Source organism: Lycorma delicatula, chromosome 1, assembly GCF_047948215.1.
Source record: "Lycorma delicatula isolate Av1 chromosome 1, ASM4794821v1, whole genome shotgun sequence".
NCBI lineage: Eukaryota > Metazoa > Arthropoda > Insecta > Hemiptera > Fulgoridae > Lycorma > Lycorma delicatula.
In genome coordinates this window covers 147,543,255-147,566,005 of record NC_134455.1, presented here as the reverse complement: position 1 = coordinate 147,566,005, position 22,751 = coordinate 147,543,255, and the positions used below count along the sequence as shown (strand labels likewise).

At 29.3% G+C, this 22,751-nt stretch overlaps 1 protein-coding gene across 4 annotated transcripts in view; it reads left to right on the top strand.

Annotated features, from left to right (window-relative positions):
* mTor (serine/threonine-protein kinase Tor) overlaps nt 1-22,751 on the top strand; it is a 216,081-nt gene that overhangs the window by 125,329 nt on the left and 68,001 nt on the right. For all 4 annotated transcript variants that reach the window (XM_075364225.1, XM_075364232.1, XM_075364239.1 and 1 more), the window contains exons 23-27: nt 3,007-3,211; nt 3,554-3,725; nt 7,048-7,228; nt 11,870-12,086; nt 18,460-18,645. In XM_075364225.1, the coding sequence (XP_075220340.1) occupies nt 3,007-3,211; nt 3,554-3,725; nt 7,048-7,228; nt 11,870-12,086; nt 18,460-18,645 (961 nt within the window). The remainder of the gene's footprint in view (nt 1-3,006; nt 3,212-3,553; nt 3,726-7,047; nt 7,229-11,869; nt 12,087-18,459; nt 18,646-22,751) is intronic.

Sequence of the window (22,751 nt, the reverse complement as noted above, 5' to 3'; positions counted from 1 at the left end):
GTTATTCAAAATATTTCAGAATTTTAGAAATAGAATTTATTTTATTGCTTCAAATATGTATTTTTAGCAAGTGTCTAATTTAATAAATTAATTTTGTTAAGACTTTTCTAAATAATTTTTTGATGGATTTTTATTTGTGTTAGTATTATCTATAATTATTAGCTAGACCATCTGTGGCCAACCTGCGACACATGTACCAGTTGTGGCATGTGAAGGATGTAGAAATAAAAACATTTTTGGAATGTCAACATTGGACAAAAAAATAAATTGCCATAATTTGAAAACATAACCGAAACAATAATTAATACTCTATGTTTACTCTACAATAATTACTTTGTTTTCAATAGAATACATGACTATTCAGACTGCATTTAATATAAACATTCTTTAGTTGCGACTGATTGTAAAGTTAATATGAGTCGCTGGTATCTATAATTTTTATTACCTGTTATTTTTATGACTGTTATATTTGCGTTGCTTTGCAGTGGTGCCTGGCATTCTGGTAGGTAGTGCTAGTAATGTGGTTGCCTGATAGCTTTGACAACTCACTGTTGTCTTGGGTAACCTGCATAGTTGAATGAAGTCGATCTTGGATCAGATTTATGTGAATTTTATTTTTATTTTCATGCGTGTTGTTAAAATTTTTTTGTATTATATCATTAAGTAAGCCATCTACTTCAAAACGAAAATGAAGAAGATATTGTTCTTCATGAATTCAATAATATGTGGGAGGAATTCTTTTTGTTTACTAATCAATACAGTAGTATATATATATATAATCTATACATCAAAACCAGTTAGTTCAATTTATGGTGTTAGTGTAGCAGTGCCCAAAAAATTTTAATTGGATTGACATTTTAAACAAAACCATGGCAACTTTAATGAATTGTATCCTCTCAGTTCAGTTTAGAGGATGGAATTCATTATCAAAAAAAAAAAAAAAATCGTTAATAAGCCAACAAATGTTTTTTTTTATAAAGAAATGAATTAATGTCGATGGTCAAAGCTTCTTGTGAAATCTTTTTACTTGTAGTGCAAAAAAAGAAACCTTACTCTGATAGGGAAGAAATTATCAAAACTAGTCTGTAAATCTTTACTAATTACTCTTCTGATGCAAAAATTAAACAAAATGGTAGAATTAAACAAATTGCCTGCCCTTTTGCAAAATATGATGGTAGTTTAGTGTATAAATAGGATTCAATCATGTCTGCTTGATCGCCAAGAATTTCATTGGTTGTTTTCTGAAGAGATGAAGAAGGCAGTGATTTAATCCTGTATTGTAATGTATGCCGACTTTCAACAGGCAAGACACTTGACAGATTTTGTAATCTTCACGAGAGCGTCTTAGATTTTTTGGAACAAAAAGTTGAAAGGCACAATGACCTGCTTGCTTCTAAAAAATGAAGATTTGCAGTGGGATCTGGGGTTTCCTACTGATATTATGGAAACACACTGTAAAATATCCTTCATTGCAATCTGCAATCAGGCCTGTACCTCACAGTGAAATTATTTCAGTTCATGAGTCAGTGAATGTATGTTTCAAAAGCAGCGATGAAGAGTCAGGCATTACTGAAGAAGACAATAATGATTTTGATTTTTAATTATCTTCCAATAAGCCACATCTTATATCACAAGGTGAGTTAAATGACTTGTTTAGAGATTTAAATTTATCAGAAAATCAAGCTGAACTGTTTGGATCAAGACTGCGAGGTGGAATTTACTTCAAAATTACAAAAATTTTGGTCTTTCAAAGCCGACAAAAAGAACTTTCTCAGTACTTTATTGATGAAAATAATTTGGTTTATTGCACAAATATTGATGAGCTTTTGTTGCACTTAGGACAAATTCATAAACCTGAGGACTGGCGCCTTTTCATAGATTCGTCCAAGTATAATTTGAAAGTGATTCTACTACACAACAGTAACAAATAACCTTCGAGACCAATCGCTTATGGTATTAATTTGAAAGAGACATATGATGTGATGAAAGACGTTCTTGAAAAAATTAATTATAAAAAACATAGCTGGAACATTTGTGGTGATTTGAAAGTTATAGCTATTTTGTTAGGCAGGCTATACTAAGTACATGCGTTTTCTTTGCAAATGGGACAATCGAGCTAGTGATAAACATTATGTTACCAAAGAGTGGAAGAAGTGAGACAATTTAACTCCAAATAGGAAAAATATTATTCATGAGCCCTTAGTTGAACCCAAAAAAAGTTTTTACCCCCTCTCCATATCAAGCTAGGACTGATGAAAAATTTTTGTAAAAGCAATGAAGATGGATAATCCCGAATTTTTGTACATCAGGGAGAAATTTCCGAATGTGAGGAAAAAATTTAAGAAGGAATACTTGTTGGTGCTCATAGAAGAAAGTTGGTTAAAGATGATGCATTTAACTCAATGTTAAATAATATAGAAAGTGCAGCTTTGACTTCATTTAAAGACATTTGCAAAAATTTCTTGGCAATCAAAAATCTGACAATTACCATGATATTTCTAATCAACTTCTTACTTCATACAGAGCTATAGGATGTAATATGTCTTTGAAAATACATGTTCTCCACTCACATCTGGATTTTTTCCCGGACAATGTCGGAGACATAAGTGACGAACATGGTGAATGTTTCCATTAAGACATTTTGGTGATGGAAAGCCACTATCAAGGGAAATGGAATATTAACATGCTAGCCGATTACTGTTGGACATTAGTTCGGGATGTGTCTGAGGCTATTTATAAAAGAAAAGCATCAGCAAAATCATTCAACACAGGCATGGCCATGCAAAATTACAAATTTTACAGATTTTAAATATATTTTCCCTTAATTTTTTTGTAAGCATAATTTATTTAAAACTAAGGGTTATAGGAAAATTGTATTTACAGATCTGTAATGTATACAAAAAAAATTGAAGAATTGGTATCACACTTAGAGAAACAATTAAAAGAATTTTTTGTCTTGTCAGTGTAATAATTATTGTAATATTTTGCAATTGTGATATTTTATAGATCATGTTGGGCTCTAGCTCAGACGTACTCACAACTTCCAAGAGATTTGTTTAATGCAGCATTTGTTTCCTGCTGGACAGAACTAACTGAAGATCTTCAGCCAGAACTCATTCAGACATTGGAACAAGCACTTATAGTACCAGATCTACCAGAGATAACTCAAACAATTTTAAATCTAGCCGAGTTTATGGAGCACTGTGATAAGGTATTTTTTACTCTTAGTTTCCAAAATAAATGAAACATTATTTCTAAATATAAGCCTCCTGGATTACTTAATATTCTACGTCTTGCCATTTGCATGTTAGTGTGGATTTCAACCCATAACATTAATTTATTACCTCTATTGTTGTAATCATGAGTATTTATATATATTAGAAATGTCCATTTTGATTTGAAATTATATTTTTTTATTATAGAAATTTATATTTTTTACCTTAATTAGGGTAAATATTATGTAAATATTACATAAATAACAGTAACAATAACAATAGACACTCATATGTTATATCTTTAGTAAAATGATCCTTTAATATTTTTTGTGATTCAGGGCCCACTACCCCTTGACCCACAGTTGTTGGGGGAAAGAGCAATTCATTGTCGAGCTTATGCGAAAGCATTACATTACAAAGAAGAAGAATTCCATAAAGGGCCAACCTCTCAAGTGCTTGAAGCTCTTATTTCAATTAATAATAAACTTCAACAAAAGGAGGCTGCTGCAGGTAATTTTGTGTTTGTGTTTATAAGTATGATACTAATCTTTTCCAACTCAACTCTAACATTTAATTATTGAATTTTCAAAGGGGAATTAAAATATAATTTGAGAATTTTTATAATGGAGAGGTGTGAGGTGAAATTTCATCTACAAAAATTTAAGGTAGTAATCAGCTAGAATAAAATATATTTTTGTGTGGTTGAAGAAGAATAAGAGGACAGCTATTAGGAAAGGTGAAATACTTTTAAAAAATAGCTGGGAAGTGTAGTAGTGAAGTGAGGAACAAGAGAAGAGATATAAGCAGATTATTACAGGCTTATGAAAGATATTTCTAGCATGGGAATTTCAAATGTGGAAATGATGACTGGGATTGTTAGTGATTGGTATCACTATCAAGGGATGTGTGAAGGAGGAATCCCAACAAAGACATTTTAGAACAGTAGATTGTGATATACTTGTATATATTTTAAAAGAATGAAAGAAAGAAAACAGAGTACCTTCTGCCTTTCGTCCAGTATATCTTTTATCGTGTTAATAATTTCCATTTTTAAATTATTTTCTATTGAACCTTCTTTGACAATAACTTTTAAATGTGTTCATACACTTTGTTCAAATTTTGTCTTTATGTGATTGTCCTTTACCAGCTTCTTCATTAATCTCTTAAATTTTAATCTGTATTTCATTTTAACTAAACTGGTTATGATCAGTATCGATGTCTGCTCTTGGATGTTTTACATTTCATTACTAATTTTTTCTTCTGAACCATTATATATTATTCTATTTGACATTGTTCTGTTTCTTCTAATCCACCAATTTTCTACGTATAATAATATAGTTAAATTGGCAACTAAAGGCAGAAATATGCAATTCAGAGAGCATACATTAAACTAAAGGTAATGAAAAGAATTTAATTTTAAAAATTCATCTCGTGAAATAAACAGGTGTTAGAAAAACAAATTTATAAATATTTTATTAAGAGATAAGTAACCAGTTGGAATATGTTTACATAGGAAAAATCAGTAGATCATTTACATTATATTTAATGTAGCTGTTTACTGTGTTGCTGAGCATGATGTAATACAGCTGAGCACCTTATAGAAAACAAAATTTAAACGATATGAAAATTAGTAAATAATATCCAATTAAGCACCGTAGAGAGAGTTAACATAAAATCATTTATCAAATGAATAAAATAATTAAAAATAATAATAATAATAATAATATAAATTTTAAAATAAGCAAAAATTAATGAATTTGCTGGTAAACTAATAAGAAGGATGTTTTATTTAAGTTAGTAGAGAAGTTAAAAGTATATTCAACTAGCTGGATTGCTCTAATCAAATGCTGATAAATACAGGGTGGGGAAAAATAACCTCCCATATTTTCATTATTAATTGAAAAGCCCCACAGTAAATGCTACACAGAATTTTATTTTTAAAAAAAGAAATATAACATGTTTTTTCCAATACACAATTGTAGTTTAGTTCTGAAGGTTTGTATCATTCAGTAGTCATTTGTGGCTATATTTATGAAATTTCTTGATGTGCAGCAACTTTCAGTTCATCAGTATATTGTTTGATGTTTGAAGACTTCAGCTTTCAGCTATTCCCAGAGAAAAAAAATCACTTAGAGTGAGATCTGGTGAACATGCAAACCATCCAATGTCCGCATAACAAGATTGAGTGTCCTGAAAAATTTCTCTTAAAACGTCCATTGATCTTCTTCCAGTATGAAACTTGGCCCCAACCTGCTGGAACCACACATTTTGATTTTCATGTTCTCTGAGTTTTGGTTCCAGAACTTTGTAGATTATATCTGTATATAGATCAGCAAATCCTACAGCCTCTGGGGGCTTTCTTCTAAAAAGTAAGGTTCCCAAACTCCAAGCAATCAAACAGTAACATATTGACTGTAAAGGGACCTTTCATAAAGCTGTAGAGGATTTTCTTCTGCCCAGTATCAAAAATTGTACACATTATCACAGTCAAACAAATGAAAATGAACTTCATTACTTGTTATAAAAATGGCATTCTCTGGAACATTTTTAAGAATATTCTCCTCACAACATGCTCTGCAGTTTTCCCAGTCATGTTAAAGTTCTTTTTATGATCACCATTTTTACAGATGAAACTTCAGGTCTGCGTGTAAAATTCTTCTCATAGTTTGATCTGACAAAACACAAAGCAGAAGCATGTTTATGAGCTGAAGGTCTTGGAGATTGCAATACTAATTCTCTCACAACTTCAACATTTTCTAGTGTTCAAGCATTGCAATGGCTTGGTGTTGGTTTTCTTTTTAAGGCTGATTGTGCGGCTCGAAATTATTAAACTGTAACAATATTGTTTTACGGCCTGGAACTGGAGCATTTTGATCTAGTGCGAAGTGTATATGAAAAGTTCTTTGTGTTATGATAATGGAATCATTGTTATTAATAAATGTTTCATCAACAAACATATGTTGCTCATGTGTACAATTCATAATGGCAACTTAACAAGGCACACACTACTATTATTGTACACTATGTTGCTAGTGCAGTGGCAAAGCAAAATATGGGAGGTTATTTTGCCACACACTGTTCAGTTCAGTTATATAAAACTCTTTGAAAAGTAGTATGGTTTTTATCAGTTTTTTAATTTTGTAATGTTTGTGATTTTTAATATTTGCTATTGTATAAGAAAGGAACTGATGATGAAGGTTGCTCAAAAACAGATTTTCTAAAAATAAGAATAAAGTTGAAAAGATAACATCTTATAATTCATCGTTTAATTGCTTAAAGTAGATTCATAGCTTATTTAATAAACTCATTTAACTTTTTTGTAACAAAATGAAAGTAGCTTTTCAAAAATATCCATCCATAAAAAGCAGTGCGATAGTAAAAGTTGTTCAAAATAATAAATTTCAGAAGTGCTTGTGGAATTTTCACGCATTCTGTTTATGAAGAGAAAGATCATTTTTTAATTACTTAAATTTATAGACCTGTTGTATTTATAAAAAAAAAGTAAAAGATTATTGTATTAATAAGAAAAAACAGTTTTAATAATTAAAGAGGGTTTAGATAAACAAAAACAATTTTAGACTCGTATCAAGTTATTTGTAAAAGAAATTTAAATATGAGATTATTTTAAATCAACTGCAGCTTATAAAGTAGAACATATAAGAATATGGTCATTAATATAATCTTTTCTTGTATCAGTTATAAGTTTATAAATGTCATGTGTCACTTATATTTGATTATTGCAATATAATTATTTATTATTTCCAGTAATGAAAATATTTGGTTAAAAAAAAATTATAACTTGTTATTGTAATTGTTACTTTATAATTTTTAGGTTTGCTTGAATATGTAATGACACATCAAGGTGAACAGTTAAAAGTCCAAGAAAGGTGGTATGAAAAATTACACAATTGGGAAAAAGCACTGAATGCTTATGAAGAAAGATTGACAGAGAATCCTCATGATATTGAGCTTATGCTTGGACAAATGAGATGTATGGAGGCTTTGGGAGAATGGTGATTATTTTTTCTCATTATACATCACATTTTTATTACTACATTTTTAATGCTTGTAATATGAATTAATTTGTTTTATATCTATTGGATTTGTGCAACTAAGAATATATTTGTATAAAAATAAAATTTATGACGGTTTTCTTGAAAGGCAATATTTCTTAAAGTATCAGTAAAATAAAAAAATCCATTTTCTGAGTAGTAAATTTTATCCTATAAATTTTTTTTCTACTAGAAAATATTTATTGTCAATTTTTCTGACATTTTTGTTGTGTATGTTATTAACTTAAATTTTATTTATTTTCTTAATTTTATGTTCTTAAATTTTATTTATTTATTGGTAATTTAAGAAATTAAACACCAAGGTAAACACAAATTTAACCAAACTTAAAAGGTTATATTTTTTTTGGCTCTAAAACAATTTTTGGAGAAACTACTGGAGATACTGTATTGCATAACCAATTTTTAAAAAAATTTAAGGTTCTGAATTTGTATTGAGGTTCTTTTTGTATTACATTGACGATGTAGGTTAATGTTATGTTCTTGTGCTGTTTTTACTTCCTTGTACAAAGTAAAGGAAGTATTGCGATTGTGAAACATTTCAGTTTTCAGATTTCAACAGAAATATCCATTTTGACTATCCCTGAATTCATTTTGACTAGTTTCGGTATGATGTCTGTATGTACATACATTGTTCATATATACATATGTATGTACGTACATATGTACATGTGTATCTTACATAACTCAAGAACGATTAGCCGTAGGATGTTGAAATTTTGGATTTAGTGCTGTTGTAATATCTAGTTGTGCACTACCCCATTTGATTGCAATTGACTGAACCAAAAGTGTCCAAAAAAGCCCAAAATCAAAAATAAACTTGGATTTGGACTTTAACTGTAGTAATAAGCTCCCATTGAGAGCTTTTCAACATATCATAAGTGGTACTTATTTTTATTGGTTCCAGTGTTAAAGCCAAATAAACTTTTAATTAATGAAATATTTGTATCTTACAAGGTGAGGGCACATTGGTTCAATCCGAATTCATCTCCTTTCTTTTTACTTTTTTTTTAATTTAAATATATTGGTTTATTAATAATTATTAACCTCCGATTGTAAAAAAAATGTACAATAAATAATAATTCAGTAATAACAATAAAAAACATGAAAAAAATATCAGAAATTATTAATGAAATAAAATTTTATGTGTGTTACATTTTAAAAAAAAAAGTGTATATGTAATTTAATAGGCATACAAGGAAGTCCACATCAGGTGTTCACATTAAATTTTTTGAGTTGATGAATGGGGATTTTCAATAATATTAGTGATTTTAACATTCTATCATCAAAAGTTATGGTTTCAGGTCTCCCTTTGTTTTTTCTTGTTTATTCTACATTGCCTGTTTCTTCAAAATGCTGAACCATTGTTGACATGATACATTTGAAAATAGCAACACAATCAGGATGAAAAATACTCTTTCAATTAATTTTTTCATGATCTTGATTAAAGTGGATTAATAAAAAATCATTCCTCTTCATTGTATCTCCAAATGAATAGTAACGTAGGGTTGAATACTTTGAAAAATGGTAAAGTCTGAAATTTATCCTCGTACCATTTTGAATTGGCATACAATAAGAGTTATTGTTTACACTTTTTTTCACATCTTGATAATAGCTTTAAAATTAAGTTCTACAAAATGGATATTTATATTTAAAAATTCTGAGTTACTACTTCCTCTCTTCAAAGGATAGATTTCTTTATTATTGCCAAAAGGTATTATTAAAAAATTCTACTGAATCAAGTCATCATGTATAACAACTTTAAAATTCAAAAGAAAATGCAATGCTTTTGGCTCATTATTTAAGTTAGATAACATTAGAGTGTAATATCATGCATTTAAAAATTAGGTCCACTAATTTATTTCATTAACCATTATTTTCATCTATTGTTCAGGAAGTCTATTACAGGGAGCATTTTATTAAAAAAGCTTACTCAAATGATTTTAAATTAGGATTTAAAATCATCTCTTGTTTAGGTCAGTTAGTAGTTGAAGATATCTGCTGACTACTTGTATTACTTTATTTCTTACTAAGAGTTAAAATTATATTTACTTTTTACTGCATCATTAACCCTGCAACCAGTAAGTGTCTTAATCGCGACTCATTTATGCTTAGCTTAACTGCTAAAGTCACAATTGCGATGCATTACGCAAACCTTTACTAATTTTGTTATAGCACTGTTATTTTTTGGTTATTTACTATGTCTTTTAATACCACTTAATGAGGAAAATATATACTGTTTAAATTTGATGATGTTTAAAACATGTTGACAACACTGCAAACAACGACTGTATTTTTAGTGAGCCGGCTATTGAGATTAGTTGTTTACAGTTGGTAACGATTTTGGTTTTGCATTTAGTTGGCGAAAATGTGTGAATTATCAAGATCAAGTGCAATTCGTGACTGTTTATTTGATGAAGACAGTGATGTATGGTTAAGTGATATTGATTTGGATAATCTTAGTGAATTGTCATCACAAAGTGGAGAGTTGTGGGAATCTAGGCTAAGTGATGATGAAGATGGTTTGGGTCACAGTGAACATGCAAGTGATAACAATACTGAAAACTATAGTGATAATAATATTGACAATAATAGTAATAACTAATCTGTGGTGTAGGAAGCACAACCTAAATGGGTAAGAAGCTATCCACCTGAACCGGTGTTCAATGTGAGAATTTCAAGGTTTGAAACCCAGGTATAAAAGATGGCCACCCTGTAAAGTAAATAAGTAATAAGCAGTTACCATTAAGTAATTTTTATCTATTTTTCACAAATGCCATTTGGAATTTATTGGTCACTGAAACCAATATATATGCAAAGTAAAGTATGAGAAAAAGAGGGAATCAGGGAAGATGGAACTCTTTTCTAGGCTAAATAATGGAATGACACAACTATTTTTGAAATGAAGAAATCCATTTCATTAGTAGTAAATATGGTCCTAAATCCAAAAAAATAACGTGGAACATTATTAGAGTGCATCTAGGACTCAAACTGCACCATTTTTCCTAGTGTCATGTCTTTGAATAGATTTCAGTTGATTTCAGCAATGATTCATGTTAATTATAAAATTTATATTCCTTCATCATTACCCATCATATACCCATGGTATAAATGAGATCATTTTGTAACTGCGTGAATGAGTCCTTCAAAAAATATTTTATATCCTAACAGAACTTGTCAATTGATGAATCCATAATAGGTATGAGAAATAGGTTTGTTCATATCCAGTATATACCTAATAAAGGCATGCAAGGCTTGGCATAAAGAAATTTGAAATCTGTGAAAGTGAGAGCAGTTACATTTGTCATACTGAACTGTACAGTAGAAGATAATTCTTAGCTGACTGCAATGCTGCTTTCACAGAAAAAGTTATAATGCATCTATTGACTATCAGTAATTTATTGAATAAGGGCTACCATTCTTATACAAAACTCCCATTAGTGCAAAAATTACTTGATAACACTTTCCTCAGGAGAACAATAAATAAACGTTCAAAAACCGTTTTAGCTGCTAAACTACAACCACAAAGCTCAATTTGTTTTATAAAACAAAATATACTCTTAGCTGGTTACAAAGAAAAACCCACTAGAAAACCTGTTTACCTGATAAGTACCTGCTGTCATATGGGAGACAAAATTATTCATAGCAGAAGTGGAAAAGAAATGATGAACCCTGTACTAATAAATGAATGTAACATGAAGATGGGAAAAGTTGATAATAAAGACAAATCTGTGTATCATGTATCATGCACACAAATGACCAGAAGATAACTGGAAAAGAATATTTTATAATCTGTAAGACATGGCCCATATTCAATGCCTACATTTTATACTCAAAAGCCCCTTTTATGGGATGATTTCATGGTTAACATAGTAGAAACTCTTGTAGATGAAGAGTCACTACAGAATGCTCAACCTGTACCAATTGCAGACCAATCCCACCAACTTCTTCACCTTCTGGGGAATACATTACGGATGTGTGTTGTTTGTTCCACTTTGCAAAAAAAAATCCTGTATCCATTTTTGGTATCCAGGATGTAATAGTGGTGTGCATACACAATGTTACCATAAATTGCAACACTTCTGGGGACCTATAAAAGCAGGAAGAAAGAGAAAACAGGCCAGAAGGTTCAAAAAAGGAGTTGGACAGAGTTGGCTTGGTTAGAAAAAATAAGTGTATATACAATAATTTTTTAGCTTTTATTATTTTCATAGTGGTTTTGGATTGTATAAATTGTATATATTCTTGATCTACATAAAATTCTGAACATTTTATATTTAATAGAATCAGTTTTTTTCTGTTTGTAGAATTGTACATGGAACAATTTTTTTTTATTTAAAGAGATTTTTTAATTTCTGAATTTTCATCTGGACTGTTAGAAAGGAGTTATTGTGATAAGTTTAATTTTTACATCAATAGGTTATCTTTTTCTAATTAAAATGATATATTATACTTGATATTTTGTAAATAAAAATAATTTTCTATGAATTTTGAAAATGTACTTAAAAATTTTTGTAATTCGGGTTGCATTTGAAGGTTATTATATGCAGCGGTAGAGGGTTAATGTATGTTTTTCATTTGTAGGGGCCAGTTACATAACATTGCTAGTAAACATTGGTCACAGATAGGCGAGTCATCTCGTGAAAGAATGTCACGAATGGCAGCTGCTGCTGCATGGGGTTTGGCGCAGTGGGACTCCATGGAGACATATGTTTCATGTATTCCTCGAGATTCAACAGATGGTGCTTTCTATAGAGCAGTTCTAGCTGTACATAGAGATCAGTATGCTGCTGCACAAGAGGTATCTTTCCCATTTATATATTTTGGTTGAATTAAATTTTAATAATTTTATTTACTTTTTTAGTGATAAGGTAAATAATTATACAAATATTACTATACAAATGATTAATTATTAGTTTTAAAAATAAGTTATGTGTAGTTCAAACAGATTTCCATATTGTTAATTTGAAGATGAAATTTTTAAATTTCTTTGCTTGTTATAATACAGAAGTAACTTAGAATTTCAGAACATTCAGGACATTAAAATTTCAGTACATTCTGCAAGAATTTCAGGACATTTTAATCTGTGAAACATTTCTTTGTGATTCCTGTTCCAGGGGTAAAATGAAGCCGCATAGATATCCTTGGAACTTAAATTAAGGTCTAAATTTGATTGCTTCATATGATTTTTTGACATGTAGAAATGTATAAAAGTTTCCGGAACGGTATTTTCAGTAATTTTTTTTAGAAAAAGTATTGCAAAACAAAATATCTGTGTGACTAAACACATTTTTTTTTTAGGTTAGACACAATAAATTCATTGTATTGCTAGTAAATAATCAAAATTTTGCAAAAAACTGTGTTGTGTAATTAAGTTAATTGAGTATGAAGAATTTAAGAAACTTGATTTGCATTAAAAAAAAACAAAACAGACCGAAACATGGCAGAAAAATAAACTAACACAATAGATTGCCATATGAGAAATGTATTAAATTTGTTAGAAAATTATTAGCCATTTCTATTAGAAGAATTATTTAACTATCAGCATTAAGCGTAAACAGTTATGTAAGTTTGTATTGTAAGGCATGTTTTTTAAGTAAGGGCCGTTTTCACTTTGCTGCCATTAATCCAGTGGAAATTGATGGTGCTTGTGTAGCATGTTTATTTAAATCAATGACCATCTGTTTGCAACAATATGTTAACGTTATTCGTGTTACTGTGTATAGTTTGGCTGAAATGAGTGCTTCAATAAGTAATCCTGTGAGTTGTGAAGTGCGATCAGTAATTCGTTATCTGTTGATGAAAAACAAACTGCTGCTGATATTCATGGAGTAATTGTCGATGTTTATGAACTCAGTATTATGTACAAAGGTAAAGTTTGCCAGTGGTGTTGTTTGTTTCGTGGAGGAAGGATGAATGTTCACGATGAAGAATGTAGTGGTTGCCCAACTCTCATCACAGATGAATTGACTGAAAATGTGAATGCAAAAATCTGTGAAAACAGAAGGCTTACTGTTTTTCAGTTACAATTGAATTTCCTTTTGTTTTGCAATCAGTAATTTGTGACATTTTAACTGAAAAACTGTGTTACAGAAAGTTGTATTCCAGATGGGTACCAAAAATGTTGACAGAAACATACAAAGAAAAATATCTTGCTGCAGCTCAAACATTTTTGAGATGCTACAAAAATGAAGATGATGATTTATAGAAATGTGTTGCGACTGGTGATGAAACATGGGTATCTTATTCAAATGTTGAGACAAAGCAGCAATCAATGCAATGGCAGCATTCATCATCCCTAAAGCCCAAAAAGTTAAAGTGAGAAAGTTCAATGAAAAAGCTTATGGCTACAGTTTTTTGGAACACTGAAGGCATATTGCTGACTGAATGTCTTGAACATGGAAGAATGTTAATGCCGATATATACTGTGTAATGCTTACAAAACTTAGATGTTCAATTCAAAACAAAAGGTGCAGTAAGGTAATGGCGGGATTTTGTTTCTCCTCGATAATAATCGACCTAACACGGCAAACAAAACCACTGAACAATTTCAATGATTTCATTGGAAAATCTTTGAACATCTGCCTTACAGTCAGAATCTTGCATCACAGTGATTTGCAGTTGTGGACCTTGCAGTGATACTACTATTTCTCCATTTAAAACGATGGGTTGCATCGCAGAAGTTTGAAGATGATGAGGAATTGCAAAACAGAGTAATTAATTAATTTTATATATATATATAAAAGTTTATTTTGTTATAAAGTTTTTTTCTATTTCACTTATTTCAATTTTTATATCAAAACGGTCCTTACTTAAAAAACATGTTTCCTACATTTTTGTTTATTTATTTTTAGTAATTGATTTTATTTCTAGAAATTTTAATGCAGTATTTTCTGTCAAGTTAAAATTTTTGTTTGTTCTTAATAAGAGTCAAATTTCTTTAACTCTTGTGTACATTAACTTAATATTAATTGTACGTAGATTTCCTAAGAATTAAATTCTCTGCAAATTTTATTGTAAAAATTTTATTTCTCTACTGGCAATTTATTGTATGTCTAACTTAAAGAATTGCAACAGCAATTTTTTGTGCAATACACTTACTTAATGTTTTGGGTTTTACAATAATTTCCTCAAAAGTTTCCATAGATGCTGCTCTAGAAATTGCTTTTTTCAATATTTCAGGTCAAAAATCATAATAAACCTACAAATTTGCCCTTAATTTATTTTTCAAGAATTTAGTATGACTCAATTTTACCCTTAGAGAAAAATCAGGGCGTTTTCAGATCTATGTTTGTATGAGCTTTTTTTATTTTTATTTGCATTTCCTGAAATTCTTTCCTTTTCTTATAAGGTATACTGTATATTAGAATTTTTCAAACTCTGCAGTTAGTTAGGTCAGTGATTCTCCTTATTAGCATTATCAAAAACATTTAGATGAGAATGTAGTACATGGTTAGTATGTTGTGATCAGTTGTTACTAATAGATTATTTAAAATTATTTACTAGTATTTAGTAAATAAACGTGTTACAAACAGTGAATAGTGCACTATATTATAATTTCCATAAAGATGTAATAACTGCTGGTAACTTTTAAATATAATATAAAATGAACCTTGTCTTTAATGATTTTAAGGCTGTTTATAAAAATGAAATAAGTAATTTATATTAATTTTATTATGGTATTGTTGAATGATGTAAGTTTAAACCAAATTCTGTTTTTATTTAAATTCTTAAATTAGTCTTGCAATCCAAAAGAAATGCATTATCACAGGGAAAGGATTAATAATTAAATTGAGAAAAAGAAAAAACCATAAGTAGTGGTATTTTTTTATAAAAAAGGATGTCTTATTTTGATTCTGAGTAGTGGGTGGTCATTGATTTAGCTTCTGCAAGATGTTTTTAAAAAGTGCTTTGTGCAGTACTACCCAGCATACCTGTATACAGTAATTGTCTAAGGTTTGAAAATTTAAACTGCATCCAGAAAATTTGTATATATAGAAAATTAACAGGAGATCTCAACTTAGTTTGTTATATTAAAGGAAAATAAAATTTTGTCAGTTTAAAGTTCTAAAGTATGGCTGGATACATTGTGCTTCATTTAAGTATTTTCAGTTTCTGTATTTATATTATTTCATTCTGATAACAATTCTGTATTCCTTGTTTAGAGAAACACAATTCTTGTTTTATATCAGTGGTTTACAAACTTTTTTTGATTCTTAGTGACCTTGCCAAATCTATATTTTCCCAAGGCATCATAGTCAAATTCTAACAGTGATGCTTTGCAAAATGGCCAATCATTTTTTTTGCAGGATTAAGGAAAAATAAATGAAACTCATTTTAAACCACAAAAAGATTGGTACCTAGCTCTGCTAGATGTTGCTACTTAACATTAAATTGAAAATGAAAAAAAAAATATGATAATTATGTAATATTTCATGGTGCCCTATGAGGAAGTCTTGGCTCTCCTGAGCACCAAGATTCACACTTAGGTAATCACTGTTTTACACAATTAATTTTTTAATATTGTTATAGTATATTGTGGTATAAGCCCCCAAAGGCCAAAAGAATATAGAATGATTGAGCCTTACTGTAATTAATCAAAACTGATATACACTCTTAAGTATCTTTTATTAAACTATTTACAATTTTCTCTTTTTTTTGGGGAAATAGGATATGGGAATTTTGTAGAATATGAAAAGTACCATGCCTGATTTGGATTTGAACTATGATCATTTGGATGAAAGGCTGAGCAGCTACCTGCATGCAGAGGTCACCTTAAAGTAATTAAAAGAATTGTTATCATTTAATAAATCTAGGTCTATTTATTGAATCCAGTTAAAATTTTTTACATACAGTAAGTTTGAATTTTAAATTGTATGTACGAGGCCTGGCTGATAAAGTTTGCACATATATACGTAGCATGAGAATGAAACTTTTTTGATCCAAGAATAAAATGAAGCTGTACTGAAATTCTTTGGGCCAAAATTTATGGGTAACTTTTTTTTAATGTTCTTTGATGTGAAAATTAAATGATCTTAATCATTCAATTTGTTTTTTTTTCTTATGAATTATGCTTCATCAGAAAGTGTCCACACTTCAGTAGAGAAACTCTATGGGGCTATCTCAGTGCATTTCCTACACGCACTTTTTACATTTAATGTGTCATGCGATCTTCTTGATTTCAACACCATTGGTTTTTTTTCTCCCTATCAAGGCTATCAAAATACAGTAAAATGACCATGATATTCTGATCTCACACAGTCAGACTTGTTCCTTTGGGGGTTCATTGAAGTCATTGGTTTATTCAACACACATTGGCCCACAAGAACTAAGAAATCACATCATAGAAGCTGCAGCAACTATTAAGAATTGTCTTTCTTGTACTATATATCTTATATACGATATAGTCAAGAAGCATGGATCTATTATGCAGATTGCTGCATCCAAGATAGTGGTCACATTGAACAACTTCGTTTAATGAATGTTAGCACCTGTAATCATAAATAAGAATTTCATTAACATATGATATTGAGATAAAAGTTATTGATGTAATTTTTTTTTAAAATTTTTTAATTTGTTTTTTATATGTTGAGATCAGTAGTTAACTTTTTTAGCATTATAAAGAAGATTTTTGTTCTGTTTAAAATTGTAAAATTTTTCTTACAAATTTTGGTTTGTTTGTTTTGAATTGAAGCTATATTTCTGAAAGTAATATTTGTTTTCAGTTGACTTTACCTCAATTTGTTCAAAATCAAATTCTCACAAATGGTTTTTAGATTCTTAATTTTTTTATTGCAAATTTAACAAAGTTAATTTATAGCAAACCCAAAAAAATCTTTTGATTAAAATTTCTTTAGGCTTTGTATTAATTTTTTGTTGGACTAGAAATACGGTTTTGTGATAAATACTGTTTTTTTTTTTAATTTTCAGGCCAAAGATATGTAAATCATTTTACCTTGAGAACAAAAATGAGGAGGAAACATTTTATTAGTTATGGCTTGGAAACAAGGCATTTCTGAAGATATGTTTATATGTCATTTTTTGCTTATATTAATACCTTAAATCAGTTCCAAAATTATTTGTGATTAATTTTTAATCACTTTGAATAAATGTCTGTATATTAAAATAAAGTTTTTTTTAAAATTTAGTTAAAATCAGATTTATGGAGCCCCAATTGTCAGTTGTATAAACAAGTAGAAGTAAAATCTATATTTTTTTTTTTTTGCTAGCCTCTAACTCTGTAAATTGGATCTAAGGTTTTTTTAATATGAAAATAAATTAGCTATGAAACAGCTGACCAATTTACTTACCAGAAATGGTTTTCCAGAAATTGATCTCTCATAGGTGGTCTGTAATGCATAGCCTTCTTGAAAAAACTCTTTCTATCCATAAGACAGAATCAATTCATATATTATAATTCAAGCTGCAGCTCTTGGAGTCGAGTTTGACCTTCTTAACTAAATTACAATATAATAAATTTTAGAACTGAGAAAATTATTTTGTATCCAATTTTTAAATTAGTTAAAATTTTCCAATATTAATCATATTTTTAAACCATATTTTCAGCCTACATGACTTAATCACAATAAATCATTCCATTAAATTTTGTAATAAACCTCTAAAAAAACATACACTAATATAAAATACTAAACGTTTTTCACAAATAAACAAAGTTTCAAAGTAAACTTCCCAGGAGAGTCAGCTTCCAAATTGCTAAGCTATGGAATAAACTGTAATGCAAGTGGAATAATTAATAAGTGAAAAAAATAACATAAAAATTAATTTGCTGGGTTAAAATATTAAATTTTAGCAAAATTAATTAGATTAATAAGTAGATGAAATTCAGTTTTGTATTAATCATTAAAAATTATTTAATTATTTTTAATTTTCACTTTATTATATTTATTTATATTAAAAAAGTTGCTGTCCAAGAACTATTATTAATGTACTTTGTGTATGTGCCCTTGCATGTGTGCGCATGAGTTATTTTATAGAAAAATAATTACGTGCTCTCATATTCAAAAAGAGGTTTAGGTTGAAATATCTTAATCAGTTCCAGTTCATCAAGCTAAGAGGTGAGAAAAAAGCTCTTTGAAGTCCAATGATATTTCTAGGTGATAGTGTTCTATTTAGAATGCTAATAGTTAATATATATAGTTAACTTGTTTTTGTAGTTGGTCGATTCAGCCAGAGACTTGCTGGATACAGAATTGACTGCAATGGCTGGTGAAAGTTATCAGAGAGCCTATGGTGCAATGGTTTCAGTTCAGATGTTAGCAGAATTAGAAGAGGTAATTCAGTACAAACTTGTGCCAGAACGCCAAGCAACAATTAGAAAGATATGGTGGGATCGGTTGCAGGTACTATTCATCTTTTTATTTCAATGATTTTTTTTTTATATTGTAAAATTTATTTATGTTGTTGCTGGTTATATCAGCTTAGCAAAGCAGTTTTTCTTCATCCTGTCAAAAGCTCATTTAAAGTTTCATCTTTGAAGAGAAAATGATGTAGTTATTTTTCCTAACTTCATGGTAACTGTACCATTACTATTGTTATAATTGTTATTATTATTTTTCAGTTAAGAAAAACCATTTGTTACATATAGTGAATGTGTTGTAACAAATTTCAAGTTTCAGGTGTATTGTCGTAATACAGAAGAATTGTCTAAAAGTTTGGAAAAGCTCATTATTAGGATTTGTAAACTTTAAAATTGCTTGATTTTAATCAAAATAAAATACAGACTATTTTTATTACAAATAAAGTTAATATTCATTCATAATTTTTGTTACCTTAAATTTTTAACTTCAAATTAATTTCCGTTGCATATATTGTCAGAAAAATGTATTCCTCTGAATAATGGTATGTTTAAAATTATAAAAGAGCTATTACATACAGAGTGGCACACAAAATGATCCAACACTTGATTTTGTTAAAAAAATATTTATTTGAATTGCAATATAGAAAAGTAAAATACATAGTGTTTACTATATATATTTGCAAGTTATGTTCTACTTATCAGATGACCACCATCATTTCTAGCAACTTCATCAACACAAACTCCTGTGTTGTTAATAACTCGATGAAACATATCCTTGGTTACCTCGTTGCATGCCTCATGATCACCACTTTCAGTTCTTTCACTGTGCGAGGATGTTAAGGGAAAATCTTTTCCTTTAGAAATTCCCAAAGAAAATAATCGCATGGATTCACATCAGAATTGTTTGGGGACCAGTTCTGTCCACACGCAAAACAATTAGGAAATTGGCTTGAAGTGATATTTGCATTAAAAGTTTCAAGCAGAAGGTCTAAAACAAGATTAGCTGTGTGTGGTCTGGCTCCATCCTGCATGAACCACTCATTTTTTAATCAAAACCCTTTTGCTAGAAGCTGAGGAACAAAATTATTACACAGAATGTTTACTGTTCACTGTCTGTTCAAAAAAGAATGGCTTTATTACCTCATGACTTAAGATAGCAGCCCACATTGTAATTCTCGGAGCATGATGCACCTTTTCATAAAGCACATATGTGTATTTTTGGAAAGCCAAAAATGCAGATTTTGTTTATTAATGACCCCATCTAGATCAAAATGTGAAATTTGAAAACCAAACATTGTTCAACAATAAGTCTTGGTTCACAGTTCTTTCAGCGAATGCCATTCTTTGATGTTTGTTGTCAACCGTTAATTAAGGCAACACTTATTTTGTTTGGCTACAAATACAAATTGGTTTTTAAAATTTGTTGCACAAATCGCCTAGAAATCCCAACCTGTGCTGCTGCTTTTCTTGTTGACTTGCCTGGGATCTCAGCAAGGCTTCTGACACCTTTGACATTTTGTGGAGAATGAACATTGGCAGGCCGTTTGTACTTAGTCTCAAATACTGAACCATCACAATTAAATTTTTTGTAAAGTCTACGTATTGTTTTAAATGAGTACAAGTTTGAAAATGTGCATGAAACTGTACTTATGTTAGCATCACACTTTTTGTTTCATTAAAAAGTAACACAATCTTTACGGGTTGTTCAACAGTCAGTCTTCCTTTGTCAGCCATTTTGGAACGATACACAAACAGCGCCTCGGAAAGAGAAGAAACTAAAATTCATGAACTGCTGTCACTTCTGCCAACACAAAACAGAACAATTATTAACCTAAACAGTACTGCTAAAACAAATGCTGGATTATTTCGTGTGCCACCCTGTAATACAGTTACAAAACAAGCTAGTAGACAAATAAAAATTGCAACCTTGCTGCACACTGTGACAATCATTTGTTTCACTATTCATTTTCCAATAAAGGATTAAAAAAACAAACTTATAAACCCTTCATTTTAATCACTTTGTAAACACATAATACCTACTTTATTGCACTGTATAAAGATAACTAGTAAATGTGGCAAGGCTTCTATGGGGTATCAAAGTACTCTGAATATGATAATGAATGCTGCTTAAATCATCAACTTTCTGTTATCGCAAAGTATTTTTGTAGATGGTTGGGGGAACTATTTAAGAATTGTTATTGTGGTATTTCTACAGTCATTTAAGGCATACATTTGCCTTTGGAGGTGTTATTTCTAGTAATAATTGTGCATGGGTTATACATGAAGAATGCATGAAGATCTTATATTCAGTGTAAATTTTTCACAAGAATTATTATATTCAGTATCATGAAATCATTTTTAAAATTAAATGGATTTAAAATAGATTAAAACCCATTTCTAATGTTAACATTGTAGATAGAATGGTGAAACACAATGTGTAAAACCTGGTGTTTGCATACATATATATCAATTGTAAAGTTTAAGATAAATTATATTCATTCAGAAAAAAAAACAAGAGTTAATCTCCTAGCTATAGACTGTCCACAACCTGTTGTCAGACATATAGTTGAACAGTTGTTCTAATTGTCGCTTGATGTATTTAAATGAAAAGTAAAATACAAAAGTTTAATCAGTAGAGGGTGATTAATATTGCCTAACATGTATCATCAAACAGATCAATCTATACTACACATTTGATACAACTTTTGTCCTTTAGTTCATTTTTACTTGCTGTATTTTTTCATACAATTATGTATAACATACATTTTTCTCAACATAATAAAAACTGTGTTCGATATTAAAGAAAAAATTAGTTTTGACAAAGTAAGAGTGTGTTGAGAAATAGCTGGTTTAATTCATGGTTAAGCTGATATTAGAAACAATATTAGATTACATTAAATAAAAATAGAATATTAATTTAACAGGAAACTGGATTATGTAATCATGTTCAATAATAAATTGTATTCTTGAAATTATTAACAAAACAGCAGTAGGTACGTTTAGCAATACTATATATCTTCAGAAAATGTAAATGTTCATCTTTTTATCAGTAAGCTAAATATCAGTGCAATAAATAAATTATAAAAATTCAATCTATTCATTTTATCATAACAACAATGTAGTTTGCTTTAAGCAGTGAATTATTAGATTGAATAGTTTTAAATGCAGTGTTTTGTTTATGTATGTTCATGCCAACTATGTAATTCTTAATTCAAATATGGTATCTGCTCTGTTGTGCTGTGTGTGGTGCTCTTAAATGGGTACAAATGAATATGATTTTTAATTATTTATTTTTTTTAGAACTGACAGATGAGGAGCTTTTATACTATGAGGGCAAAATACAACTCTGAACATTTTTTGCTCAAAACATATAAAAATTAAGATAAATTAAAGGGAGTTATAAACTGCAAAACAATTTTATTAAAAATGTCATTCATTTATTTTTGTTTTTTTGCAGTTTGAAATTTTCAAAAGTGCAACATATCTGATTTATCTGTTCAATGTAAAACATGTTGTTTTAACATTACTGAACTAAATTTTTTTTCTTCTTTAATGTAGAATAAATTCCAGGAAAATCTTATAATTTTGCCATAGTGTGTTATTTATTTGAAGATTTTTATAGCTTGTATAAAACTAAAGAATTTAATATTTCTGGAATTCATTTCTTATCTTCTCATTCTTTGGTCAAATATAAATAACTGAAACTGAATAAAGGGAGGAGGACTGTAATACCCCCTATGTTATTTGATTTTTTTTTATTACAAGAATATGATAAGACATATAGGGCTGGACATTAGAGGTAAAGGGTACTAGCTGTTGGTTAATGAGAAGTTTTTAATGTGATGACATTCATTGGTGCTGTTAGTCAGCAATGCTTGATCAACGTACAAACTTTGCTTACTCAAATATCCAAGTGTTCACCTCTGTTTACTATGTGTTAAGTACATTAAAAGAATGAGATAAAATAACTGATTCACTCTTTCAAAATAAAATAATAAATGCATATTTAAAATGTTATTCTGAAACAGTGCTTTAGATTTCAGTTTTTTGATCATTGAAATGGTGTAGACATATTAAAGTAGTGTATTAAATATTTTAATTTGCTGAATTGAATTGTCGTTGAATGTTGAATTGTTGTTTTCATGAGTT